The sequence below is a fragment of the Leuresthes tenuis genome, unplaced genomic scaffold (genome assembly GCF_036924035.1).
Source record: "Leuresthes tenuis unplaced genomic scaffold, fLeuTen1.0.hap1 SCAF_21, whole genome shotgun sequence".
NCBI classification, from domain to species: Eukaryota; Metazoa; Chordata; class Actinopteri; order Atheriniformes; family Atherinopsidae; genus Leuresthes; species Leuresthes tenuis.
Window position 1 is genome coordinate 1,242,572 of NW_027325375.1, and position 13,605 is coordinate 1,256,176.

A 13,605-nucleotide genomic window follows, 5' to 3' on the forward strand; every position below is an offset into this window, starting at 1 on the left:
AGAAACGTTTTAGTGTCTGGCCGCCATTTCCTCTCTCTGAAAAGAGAGAAAAATCTCAAAAAACAACAGAGGACGAACTTCAGTTGAGTTGGTAAATGGCAATAAAGGATCTTTCTGTCTGTCTTTAAAAGCTTGAAGGCTTCAGTCATTTTTAAAACCAGTTTATTTATTTAGGTTTATTTATTTTCTTGGAATCAGCCTTTAAGTTGTTTAATTTCAGTTTCTCTTTCCAGTGAAATTGGGGTGGCAGCTGTCCCAGACAGCTGCTTTTCCCTCCTCCTCCTTTTCCTTTTCTTTTTTTAACCAAGCAATATCCTTACTTATATAATTTGTTTCTCTTACCCCCCCCCCCCCCCTACACAGTTCTTCAGCTGGAAGAACCAAGAATTTGTGAATGTGCGACACATTTGTTTTTATCTAATCCATTTATACTATAGATCCTTATTAATGGTTGTTTTCTAATCATGTTTTAGACCCGTTTTATTGAATAGATCCATACGTGGTGAACTGATCTGGCAGCGACTATTTCCTTTTATTGAGATACATTCCTAATGATAATAAAAACTGTCTCTCACATGTAAAAGATGCAGAAACCTTGGCTGCTATTAGTTGTGCTGTTTTAATTGTGTGGAGAGCCAATTTCTGCTTCAGCCACACTAATTTCAACAATACTTGTCCATGAAGAGCCCCAAACTGTTGCAAGTAAAGTCAACAAATGGACAAAATCAATGTGAAAATGAATTAATTAACCTAGATTTTCGACCAGAAAAACAAATGTAAGCGAAAATTAAAGCTTTATTCATTAAAACTGCATTAAGATTCAATTCCTGACGTTTGTGGCGTTTCTGAAGCAGAGGTCAGAGTTTCTCAGAGCATCCCAGCGCGCTCTGTTTAGTAAATTTCCTTCGTAAGATCGCTTTCAATTAAAAACGGTGATAGGTTGCAGAAGCGTAACGAGCTCTGCTCCTATTGGCCCAGCGGCGCACCACGTGGTCCGGGAGTCACGCGCTTTCCAGAAACCCGTCAGGAAGGAGAAAAACAAAACAAACCCGAGAGAGCTTTAAGAGCGTGTGGACTCCATTGAAAAGGGAACCATATTATCTCCAGCACGGAAACACACACGAGGTCCAACACCAAGCGAGACGTCTACGGGATGCCTTAAAAGTGAGTCGGGCTGTTATTGACCCAGTTTTGGGCAACTTTACCGGGCAGTGAATGTGTGTTTTCACCGCGGCGGAGGATTAGCTTTGAAGCTAACTGGTTGTTGTTGTGTATCGGGCTTCAGCTGGGATGAGGAAGGGGGCGGACGGAGGCCATACTGGTTGAGCTGCGGGTGAAAAGAAGGCAATACTCGGGATTTCCGCCATAAAGCCCCTGGTTAATGACAGGTGAAGGTGCCTGACGTGTCGCGTATTGATCACAGCTGTTTGTGGAGGTCTTGGAAATTTAGCTAGCTAATGTTTCATGGCGAGCTGAAATGCATTTCGGCCACTGAGCATTAAAACCTTTGTAGAAAAACAACAACATCCAGCTGATTTTGTTTGTTTGTTGTGTGTTTGTTGTGTCTCGTGCATGTAGAGGCCCAGTATGCTGAAAAGTGTGTGCTTGATTCTGAATTAGTATGTTTAAAAACTGCTCTTATGTAAGAGGATTGGGTTGCACTTCACTTTTAAACTACCCTTCACCAATATATGATATGTCTCGTTGAACATGACTGAATAGTTTTGAAGTGGAGTTGTTTTAGAGCACGGTTCAGTGGGCCAGTGTCATGCTCGGCACCGACTTTTTGCAGGCTGAGGTCTCTGAAGGTACACGCCCCCCAGCACTGAACACAGTCATTGCTGCTCGAGAAAAGCCCGAAACGGTCAGATGTTTACATGCCATCTGAGGGGAATAACCCACCGAAGACATGGCTTCGGGATCGCTTCATTAATTGTGCTAGATTAGGTCGGATTTCCACCTAAACTACCTGTTTTACAGTTTATTAACCCAGTTTGGGTACACGGACGTTTAAATTGGTGTTTCTTCTTTAGAATAAACACGAACAGATGTCACTTATTCACGCTTATCGCTGTGGTGCTTTCGATTTGTGTGCGAGATGGTATATTTGACTTTAAAGACATCTTAAATACAGCTATCTAGGCCACGGGAATGTAGGCCTCCAAGTTGTTTATCTTCTGCCTCAACCTAGATTGAAACAGGCTGTTTATGATGAAGCAGCTCCTTTGATTGACAGTCGCCGCGTCCTGTCAGACACGCGGGAAGGCGGGACGTTGTCCCGGCTCGACCAATAGGACGGCGGGATTACGTGGGTGTTGGCGCAGATGGGTAGATTGAGGTTTGTTTTGCTTTGCTGAGGGTCTGTGATGGGTGTAGAGACTGGTGACATTATGGCTTTACTGGTGTGCACGATGGGTCGCTCGTGATGTTTATCTGCCTGTTATGTAACGGCTATTATCGTGATGCAGACGCAGGTGCTTTTATGCTCCCAAAGTAGAGGAATCCGTCTGATATTTTCAACATTGTGTTCAAGCTGTTCACTGACAGAATGGGTTTTAGTGCAGGTGAAGCTTGTTGTCGTTATTTACATCCAAATTCAGTTTGTATCGCTTTATAGATGTTTTTTAATGATTTTTTTTTATCGTTAACTGGTTTATTTCATTTTAAACCATTTAATTGGTTGTTTGCGTACAATTCAGTCCTTATTTTTAATCATTTCTACATGACAAAAATCACCACAGGCACATAAAAACAAAAGAGACTGAGTTAAATATGATTTTAAATAAGCAGATGAAAAACGCTAAACTATGTTCTTACGCACAAGATTCCTTCAATGTTGACGAGGAGCAACTTTGTGTGTTAGATTTGAATTAAATTCATCTCACTGACCTACTTCTTGACCATCAGACTGTTCTATAGTATTCAGATCAATCGGTTTAATTGAACAAACAGTCAGACAGATGGTCCAGTTCCAGAGATGATTGCTGTGTTGCTGTTAGTTACACCTCCAAGACCTCCACAAACACTGACAAATGCTTAGTCCAGGTCAGATGGGGCTCATAATTTCTCTTGTTGTCATAAGCATCGCAATGACTCTGCAACTCCCAGTCGCTGCTCTGCAGCTTTGGAGCCTCTGGCTCGCAGTAATCTCCCCCTGGGAATGGAGTTGTGGACTAGAACCTCACATCTGAAGGCAGGAATGCAGCAGCCAGCAGTACCGATCCAATATACTCGATCGCTGTCTCTCAAGTGCTGAATGCAAGGATACTCGGGACTCTGAGCTGTAGGATTCTGTAAAATCGAGATAGTCAATGAGCCAAAACCAGTAAGAGGCTGCAATAATAAACCTGTCAAATTTAGCTGGACTTGTATTTATTTGAAAGAAATGCTTGAATGTCTCTGGATGAGCTCTGCAGGTAGCATTATTTACTTTATTATGAGCATTTTTACTTTATTATTAGCATTATTTACTTTATTATGAGCATTTTTACTTTATTATTAGTATGATTTACTTTATTATTAGCATTTTTACTTTATTATTAGCATTATTTACTTTATTATTAGCATTTTTACTTTATTATGAGCATTATTTACTTTATTATTAGCATTTTTACTTTATTATTGGCATTTTTACTTTATTATGAGCATTATTTACTTTATTATTAGCATTTTTACTTTATTATTAGCATTATTTACTTTATTATTAGCATTTTTTACTTTATTATTAGCATTTTTACTTTATTATTAGCATTATTTACTTTATTATTAGCATTATTTACTTTATTATTAGCATTTTTACTTTATTATGAGCATTATTTACTTTATTATTAGCATTTTTACTTTATTATTAGCATTTTTACTTTATTATGAGCATTATTTACTTTATTATTAGCATTTTTACTTTATTATTAGCATTATTTACTTTATTATTAGCATTTTTTACTTTATTATTAGCATTTTTACTTTATTATTAGCATTATTTACTTTATTATTAGCATTTTTACTTTATTATTAGCATTGTTTACTTTATTATTAGCATTATTTACTTTATTATTAGCATTTTTACTTTATTATTAGCATTTTTACTTTATTATTAGCATTATTTACTTTATTATTAGCATTTTTACTTTATTATTAGCATGATTTACTTTATTATTAGCATTTTTACTTTATTATTAGCATTATTTACTTTATTATTAGCATTATTTACTTTATTATTAGCATTTTTACTTTATTATTAGCATTATTTACTTTATTATTAGCATTTTTACTTTATTATTAGCATTTTTACTTTATTATTAGCATTATTTACTTTATTATTAGCATTATTTACCTGTGAGAGAACTGCTCAGTGACCTGAAATCCCTATTAACGCAGGGTTTACTCATAAACTATCAGACTGAAGGTAAAACTCAGATATTTCCTCCAAAAGATCTCGATGCATCGAACATTTATCACTTTACACATTTAAAGAACATTTAACTGCAGCCCTCCTGTCACCTGTCTGCTCATACCTCTGTGTCATAAATAAATTATGAAAATTCCCAGCCTTCAAGCACAATCCACTGTTGGCGAGCTTCTATTTTCGGCCTGTTGCTGCTCCCCACAAACGCATTCAGGACTCGTAGGTTAATGACCTTTAGTGATGTTTGCTCTGCCTTGTCCCTTTCCAACAGGCTGGCAGCTCCTACTTGTTATTTCTGCAGTAATCGGGGCCTGACTGGTATCAGTAGGCAGCTCTTTGTGAATAAGACACTGCTGATTGGCCCACTTGGATCACGGCCAGTGTTGTGAGGTGGAGAATGTCAGCTGTTTGCATGATAGTGAACGAAACAACTCTTTTTTTGCTCTCTCTTCATAGTTAGCTGATAGCTGTTATTAGCAAAGATCGGGCAGCTTCACTCCACAAATACATGTGTAAAATATTGATAATGCAACTCGTTCTCGTGTGATTTTTGCTGTTTTACTCCCTAGAAAAGCTGCTGAGTTCTGCCAAAGTATTGTTGTAAAAGTCCATTTGCAGCTTGCAGCAGACAGGAAACCATACATCTCTGTGGGAAACACAATGCATGCTAAAGTTAGCTGCTAAGCGGTTCTCTGCAGCTTGAGATGAGCTGCTGCGGCCGAGCGGTGCAGCCTTGGTGCCGCATGAAGAGTCAGGGCGAGGGCAGTGACCCTGAGTTGAGACTCCACTAAAGCAAAGAGACGTTTAAGCATGAATCTGCAGTATTTCTGTTGTACTGAGCAACCTTTTTCTTTCTTTGGCAAACATCTGTCAGGGTTTCTTTGAGATAGATCCTAAGAAACAAAGTCTTGGAAGGAAAATCTGAAATACTAAACCTAAAATACTAAATCTGAGCCCGAGCTGGTGTCGCCTTCAATGAACCCGGTTAAAATGGGACTTTTAACACTGGAGTTTTTTATTGTTGAGGTTTGAGCAAAGAAATGAAATTCCTTCTTTGCCCTTTGGCTCATAGCTTGTCATGCATTGAGTTGTGAGTTGGATTATTCTCACTTCTGCCTCTGGAACAGGTTTTTTGCATCCTTTTTTTTGTGCATCAGCACTGGGACTCGCTTTCTGCATGTTTGTAAGATCCCAGACCCTCTGTTTACACCTGCGACAGCTAAGATTCTGCATTTTGCTGCTGTTTTTGTTGTTCTCAGGCCGTATGTTTCCTCACTCTGTTAAAGTAAAAGCAGACTCTGCTGCCCAGGAAGGAAGTGCTCTTTCAGATTTGATGATAATCAAAGTTTCTGCCTCTGTGGCTGAGCTGCTTCCAGCGTAGTTGGTGGTAATTAAACGCGTACGAGTGGCTTGGATGTGTTTTTGGTGTTTAAGGTGTTACTGTTGCAGGTGCTTTTGCACCAGAGTGTGTGTGTATTTGTGTTATTGGTGTATTTTCTGCCACTTCCTGTGTTTGAGCTGTCAGGGGTGAGAAGTGTGTGTGTGTGTGACTGAACAAGAGGAAGTGATGCTGTTCTGTGGGATTGGTTAGCGATCTTGAGTCATGTGACCCCCTGTTGGGGTCATATCTCCATGCAGATTTTCAGTTGTTTGCTATGCAAAAGCAGGTGGATTTTTTTTATTGGTCCACGTGTTTCAGTCCAGCAGGAAGTGAGCAAAGGAAGGTGGCGTTGGATCTCATTAAGTTCAGGTTGAGACGGAGTTCTGGTGGACGCAACACAACAAAAATCAGCTGCAGACAGTTGCGTTCAGGGGTGGCAGCGACTGTAGGAAATCTGAGTTGCATCTCACTCAGATTCCAACTGTCAAAAGCATCAAAATGTTTTAAATGACTTTCATTCCGCTATTTTTAACGTGTTAATAGTTTAATGATAAATGCATCTGAAGGGAAAAAGCCATTTGTTGGCATTGATCACTGAAACATGCAGCGTATTTTGTATTTTGCTTCGTAAAGCAGACGTTCTGCTGTGAAACTGTGGCTTCAGCTTCAAAACCTGATGATTATCAGACACAACATTTCTATTCCTGCCTCCACTAACACAGAGAATCGCTCTGTATTCTGCAGATTCAGCTTCGCTTTTCTTGGAAAGTTTGTAATTAACGACTTTTGGGTCACTGCTTTGCTTCTGGAGCCAGAGGCTAACAGTAGTAAACTGCACATGCATTATTAATTATGTGGCTTGACCTTACTGCTAACTTGTGTGATGGCAGAGCTGTTGCTCGTGCTTCTTCTTTCTATTAGATCACATATTCCTTTGTCTTCTTCTGTGTTTTTCTTTTGTTGCAAACCTGTAAACATCCCAGATTGTCTTCTGAGCTTGAAATGTTCTTGAAAAAGTTTTTTCTGTCTCAGTCTCTCTCTGTTTTAATGCTTCGACTCTGTACATATTCTCTATTTTTTACCACAGACCCTGAAGCATACAGAGAACCTGAAGCAACCACGACCGACCGACCAACCAGACCAGGTTGAACCCAGTTACTCATCCTCTCCCTCTCCCCCCCCCCCCTCCAGCCTCGCAGGCTGCACTCTGCGACCGTCGCCTGCAGCAGTAATTTACTGAACTGATCAAAAAACTTCACACCACTGGGCCTGGACAGGAGACCCAGAGGTTCCCGCCGCTGGAGCTCGCAGCTGTGCCTGGCAATGCCTCAGGTAAGAAGGGACTGGATAGTTTAGGGGTATGATCTGGGTTCAAATCCCCTGCATGAAAGGTATTACCTCCAGTAGGGGTCCTTAGGCAAGACCCCCTTATCCTATCTGCCTATTTGTAAGTCACTTTGGATAAAAGCGTCTGATAAATGCATAAAAACAAAAAAACATAAACATAAGAAGGGAGCTGTAGCATCACCCGGCTACTTCTTATGTGCTAATAACCACCCAGGAGTCCGAAAACTGTCATCAACCCCGACTTTTACCAGAAATGATTGAAACAAAAGAGCCTTTTAGTGGCCATGTGCACACAGACAGGATCCCAGATGTGGAACCCAGTTCAGAGGAGGCCCAAGAGGTTAGAGACTGACCCAGGCTCAGTGCTAAGATGCTGCATCCAATCAGCTGCTGATGCAGACGGGCTGACTTCGAGTTATTTACTCAAAATAAGTAAAAGAGATGCACGAGATCTGTTCTTAGAACAGAAACACAGTCGGCACCAGAGGAGGAGGATTGTTGCTCTTTAAAGCTCTTTTTTCATCCCATTGTTATTTATATTAATATATATTTACTGCAGAGATGATTCCTCGGCAGCATTCATTGTCTTGCTTTGATCTCTTAGATGTCAGCACAGCAGCAGGTCTCCATTAACCCATTAAGCTCATTTACATCACACTAGAATAACCCAAATTCTTTAAAAATGCGTGTAAACGTCTGACTGAAATCGAGCTACTTTAAACCAGACTAACACCCAGATGCTTTCTATAATGTAAGTTGGTGCATCTGGGCTAATATCTGCTGATATAAGCCTTATTGCAGCCAAAAAGTACAAAAGAAAGCCTTTTAATACTCTTTCCTCCTCATGAATTAATAGCTGGACTGTTTAGTTGGATTGTATCCGATGAAGTGATGACATCAGAGGTAAACACCACACTTGGAGGATGTTCATTCAGCTTTTTATTGTAGGAAAAAAGTGGCAAAGCTCAGATAAAACCGTAAGGTACCTCAAATAATTTAGATTTCTATGAATAAAACTATCGGCCTTCTGTGACGGCTTGAATTCTTTGAGGACTTCATCATTGAAAAGCACATTTCCTCATTGCTCATGTTTCCAACTTCCTCTCACAGCGGTCGGCAGTTCAGCTTAGCGGGATTCTTTTTCCCCTCCATAAATTTTCTGTTGGATTGAGATCCAGACCGTTTCCTGTCTTTCCTGAGAAAAGGTTCGAGTGTTGTTTTTGTCCAGAGCGTGACCACATCTGCCGTCTCCCCCGGTCCTTTACCTGCCGTCTCCCCCGGTCCTTTACCTGCCGTCTCCCCTGGTCCTTTACCTGCCGTCTCCCCCGGTCCTTTACCTGCCGTCTCCCCCGGTCCTTTACCTCCCGTCTCCCCCGGTCCTTTACCTCCCGTCTCCCCTGGTCCTTTACCTGCCATCTCCCCCCCGGTCCTTTACCTGCCGTCTCCCCCGGTCCTTTACCTGCCATCTCCCCCCCGGTCCTTTACCTCCCGTCTCCCCTGGTCCTTTACCTGCCATCTCCCCCCCGGTCCTTTACCTGCCGTCTCCCCCGGTCCTTTACCTGCCATCTCCCCCCCGGTCCTTTACCTCCCGTCTCCCCCGGTCCTTTACCTCCCGTCTCCCCCGGTCCTTTACCTCCCGTCTCCCCCGGTCCTTTACCTGCCGTCTCCCCCGGTCCTTTACCTGCCGTCTCCCCCCCGGTCCTTTACCTGCCGTCTCCCCCCCGGTCCTTTACCTGCCGTCTCCCCCCGGTCCTTTACCTGCCATCTCCCCCCCGGTCCTTTACCTGCCGTCTCCCCCGGTCCTTTACCTACTGTCTCCCCCGGTCCTTCACCTGCCGTCTCCTCCGGTTCTTTACCTGCCGTCTCCCCCCCGGTCCTTTACCTCCCGTCTCCCCCGGTCCTTTACCTGCCGTCTCCCCCGGTCCTTTACCTGCCGTCTCCCCCGGTCCTTTACCTCCCGTCTCCCCCGGTCCTTTACCTGCCGTCTCCCCCGGTCCTTTACCTGCCGTCTCCCCCGGTCCTTTACCTGCCGTCTCCCCCGGTCCTTTACCTCCCGTCTCCCCCGGTCCTTTACCTGCCGTCTCCCCCGGTCCTTCACCTGCCGTCTCCCCCGGTCCTTTACCTGCCGTCTCCCCCCGGTCCTTTACCTGCCATCTCCCCCGGTTCTTTACCTGCCGTCTCCCCCCCGGTCCTTCACCTGCCGTCTCCCCCCGGTCCTTTACCTGCCATCTCCCCCCCGGTCCTTTACCTGCCGTCTCCCCCGGTCCTTTACCTACTGTCTCCCCCGGTCCTTCACCTGCCGTCTCCTCCGGTTCTTTACCTGCCGTCTCCCCCCCGGTCCTTTACCTCCCGTCTCCCCCGGTCCTTTACCTGCCGTCTCCCCCGGTCCTTTACCTGCCGTCTCCCCCGGTCCTTTACCTCCCGTCTCCCCCGGTCCTTTACCTGCCGTCTCCCCCGGTCCTTTACCTGCCGTCTCCCCCGGTCCTTTACCTGCCGTCTCCCCCGGTCCTTTACCTCCCGTCTCCCCCGGTCCTTTACCTGCCGTCTCCCCCGGTCCTTCACCTGCCGTCTCCCCCGGTCCTTTACCTGCCGTCTCCCCCGGTCCCTTACCTGCCGTCTCCCCCGGTCCTTTACCTGCCGTCTCCCCCGGTCCTTTACCTGCCGTCTCCCCCGGTCCTTTACCTGCCATCTCCCCCCCGGTCCTTTACCTGCCGTCTCCCCCGGTCCTTTACCTGCCGTCTCCCCCGGTCCCTTACCTGCCGTCTCCCCCGGTCCTTTACCTGCCGTCTCCCCCGGTCCTTTACCTGCCGTCTCCCCCCCGGTCCTTTACCTGCCATCTCCCCCCCGGTCCTTTACCTGCCGTCTCCCCCGGTCCTTTACCTGCCGTCTCCCCCCCGGTCCTTTACCTGCCGTCTCCCCCGGTCCTTTACCTGCCGTCTCCCCCGGTCCTTTACCTGCCGTCTCCCCCCCGGTCCTTTACCTGCCGTCTCCCCCGGTCCTTTACCTGCCGTCTCCCCCGGTCCTTTACCTGCCGTCTCCCCCGGTCCTTTACCACTCTCCATGGCTGCTTCCCTTTAGCCCGCTGTAGCCCCTCTGTTTCGGTGTTCATTTTATTTCAACATCTTCTGCCAGACTCTTGAGCTGAATTAGCCTCTTGAAGCAGTTTTATGCTCCTTTCCGCTGTTTTCTCACCGATGGCGCTCTCGTTTCCTGTCAATCAGCCAGCTGCAACAGGTCGATCAGCCCTGCTCGCGGCCTCTTTAACTCCTTTGCATATCCAGACTTGCGCTGGTATTTGTTTAAAAGATGCAAATTACAAATCTTTTGTTTGTTTTTCTTTTCTTTTACGAATGAAAAAAGGCTGAATGAACATCGTGCAAATGTCCATAAGGTTGTAAGTACACCGTTAAAAACTGAGACAGAACAGGTTTGTCTCATTTTGGTTTCACTTCCCTCATTTTGTCTTGTTTTATTGGTCGTGCTGCAGCCCAGCGTCAGTGGGATGGAGCCTCCCTTTGCGGACGCCTTTCAGAACTACTCTTTTGCGGACCAGGCCCTGACCAGCACTGAGCTGCTGGCCACCAGCTCTGACCCAGATTTCATGTACGAACTGGTGAGTGTCCACACTTGGTAGCCGTCCTTTGAGCTTCTTTTCCAGCTGCTCACTCTGAGTTACAGCTACAGGAAACTCGTGCGTTTAGTCTTGATGAGTTAAACATCAGCTGCTTTGCTTTTTCTTCGGATCAACCTGTGATATCACTCTCAGAATCAAGGTTTTTTGCTCGTTTTCCTTTGAAAACAGTGAACAATTCGCCACAATTTTCACCAAAACACGGACAGGCGTGAAAGATTCTTCTAAAAATCCTGGTAGTTGAAGGAAGAAACCCTGCGATTGTGGTGTTTTTGTTAATCTCAGAGAGTTATTAGGGTCAGCAGGTAGTATTACGGCTTGTAGGAAGCAGGAAGAAGGAGTGACATCATCACACACTAACACTGGGTTTCTCCTCGCCCTGCTGTGCGTTAACAGTCTGGTTTAAAGGTTTTATGCACATAAAACCCGACTAAACGATGCATCGTACTCCACATCAGGCGGTAATGCTGTGGTGCTTTTAACTTTAACAGATATCGCAGCTAAATGTGTCCGATTTGCTATGGAGCGATTCTGCTGTTGTACAAACCAGACTGCAGCCGGGGTCTGAACACAAAGCAGGAGGCAATTTGGCTTTCTGGGACACCTAAACAGAACAAAGCACTCACTCATGTTGGGAGTAACAGCTGTGCTTTGACAGAAATAACTGCATGTAAATTAAACATATTGTTCCTCTCATCCTGCATATATACACATTTCTATTAGCTTCCCTCAGGATTCTGGGGGTTTAAGTCGTGGTAATAATAGATTATAGGTTATATAAAGTCACAGTTTTGTAGTTGTCACTTTGTATAAAACATATTTCTGCCTTTAAGGAAGGCAGCTCGGCTTCTTCAGAACATTTTGCCGTCTCCTGGGAACAAAAAGGCTCATCGAGTGACATCTTTGTTGCGTTCATGGAGCTCGAAGGAAGGTTTAAACACCGTCTGCTGTCGGCTGAACGATAATCATTCGCTGCCACGCGCTCCGTGTCACCATAGCAACGCATTAACTGGAAGGTGGTGTGTTTGGTGACCGGTTATCTTATGGTAGTTTAGGCCTGAGGACGTTAAAACGACCACAGCCCAACGCCGTGTTTTCAGGAGACTCTGAGAACGCGGCACAGTTTCCTCTTCATTTAAACAGTTTCCTCTTCATTTAAACAGTTTCCTCCTCATTTAAACCTGATAACGCGATGATGTGATGCTAAATGTTCATGGCGGCTGGATTTGGGTTCATCTGAAACCTTCCTGCTGATGTGATGCTCGGTACTTCGGTGTAAGGTGCCTTTGCACAGGGATCAGGGATGTTTTTCACCTTTTAAAAGCAACTTTCCTTACCTACACATCCCCCCCTGATGACTTCTCTGCAGACTTTTGTTCTGCTTTAGATTAGCTTAAGATCTACCTACCCTAACCCCACAACCTGGGACTTTATAAGCTTCTTCCACCCCCCCAGATGCTCGACTCACCTTCATTCTCCTGCCTGCCTTTTCAGGACAGAGACATAACCCACCGGCAGAGTCCCTGTGGGGACAGTATAGTCGGAGTGGGAGATAGCGGTAAAGAGCTGGAGGGAGGTGTTGATCAGCTAATGAGCCTCGGAGAGTGTGAGACGGTGTGCAGCAGCTCAGCGTTCGAACAGTGGGACTCCTACTGGGAAGACCTCACCAGGTACTGCATTATTCATCCATCTGTCATAGAGTCTGTTCTCTTAGAGTTAAACAACAGCAAGTGGTTAAGGCTAATGACCACCATGCAGGGTTTAAGCTCAGTAACTGATAGAGTGTCCTAATACAAGAGGTGGAAGAATAAAGTAGGAAGGGAGAGCTTTAATGAACCTAAGAGGCGTTCAGGCTCCCATCATCTAACCCACTTCCATGGGATATGTGTGCATCCGAAGCCTTTTATACTAAGCTATACTTAAGCTATCCCGCTTTTCGGTAGCCTTTTGATTAAACCTTCACGTGCACAACACTGTTAGCAGTACACACCGGTATTTGATACAGATTGGATAAAGTTTGTGCCACACATTTGATATCAAAAGCACTTTTATTTAAAGACTGTAATCAAATTAGAACCCAGAAGCAGCTAGATTACCAGATAAAACCAGATATTACCGCGTAGAAAAGGAAGGTTTAGTTTGAGAAATATCTATGAAATAAATAGCCAACAAAAATGTGAGGCTGTGTGGTAAAATCATGCTTCTTAAAGGGGAACTCCGGTGTTTTTAAACCTTATTTCTGGCATGAAATACGTTCATCTACTCACCGAGAACAGTTTGGTGAAAGTCGGCGTCCTTTGGAAGATATTTAGATAACTGGAGATCCATATAACGGAGAGAACGGGGCTTAGAGGATGCAGCCTCTAAATAAGGCATTATCTGTCTTTATTTCACCAATACTTTAAGAAGAATGAATGAATGAACGTGTGCCATAGCTCTGTTAGCTCATAGCTCTGTTAGCTCATAGCTCTGTTAGCTCATAGCTGCTGTTAGCTCATAGCTCTGTTAGCTCATAGCTGCTGTTAGCTCATAGCTGCTGTTAGCTCATAGCTCCTGTTGGCTCATAGCTCTGTTAGCTCATAGCTGCTGTTAGCTCATAGCTCTGTTAGCTCATAGCTGCTGTTAGCTCATAGCTGCTGTTAGCTCATAGCTGCTGTTAGCTCATAGCTCTGTTAGCTCATAGCTGCTGTTAGCTCATAGCTCTGTTAGCTCATAGCTACTGTTATGTGGCTACTTGCAGCTATAGGAGAGCTAACGGAGGGATTTCTACACAGGCACTCTACTGGGACCACTTCATCCACACGCCCCCCTGCAGCACAGTTTATTCACTCCGTGCTCTGT

The 13,605-nt window shown here is 44.6% G+C and overlaps 1 protein-coding gene across 1 annotated transcript in view; it reads left to right on the plus strand.

Moving 5' to 3' along the window:
* Positions 1-1,026: 1,026 nt before the first annotated feature.
* Positions 1,027-13,605, plus strand: part of crebrf (creb3 regulatory factor) — a 28,285-nt gene continuing 15,706 nt past the window's right edge. The window contains exons 1-4 of the mRNA XM_072375508.1: positions 1,027-1,164; positions 6,874-7,118; positions 10,621-10,746; positions 12,259-12,434. Of these exons, the coding sequence (XP_072231609.1) occupies positions 7,110-7,118; positions 10,621-10,746; positions 12,259-12,434 (311 nt within the window). The 5' untranslated portion in view covers positions 1,027-1,164; positions 6,874-7,109. The remainder of the gene's footprint in view (positions 1,165-6,873; positions 7,119-10,620; positions 10,747-12,258; positions 12,435-13,605) is intronic.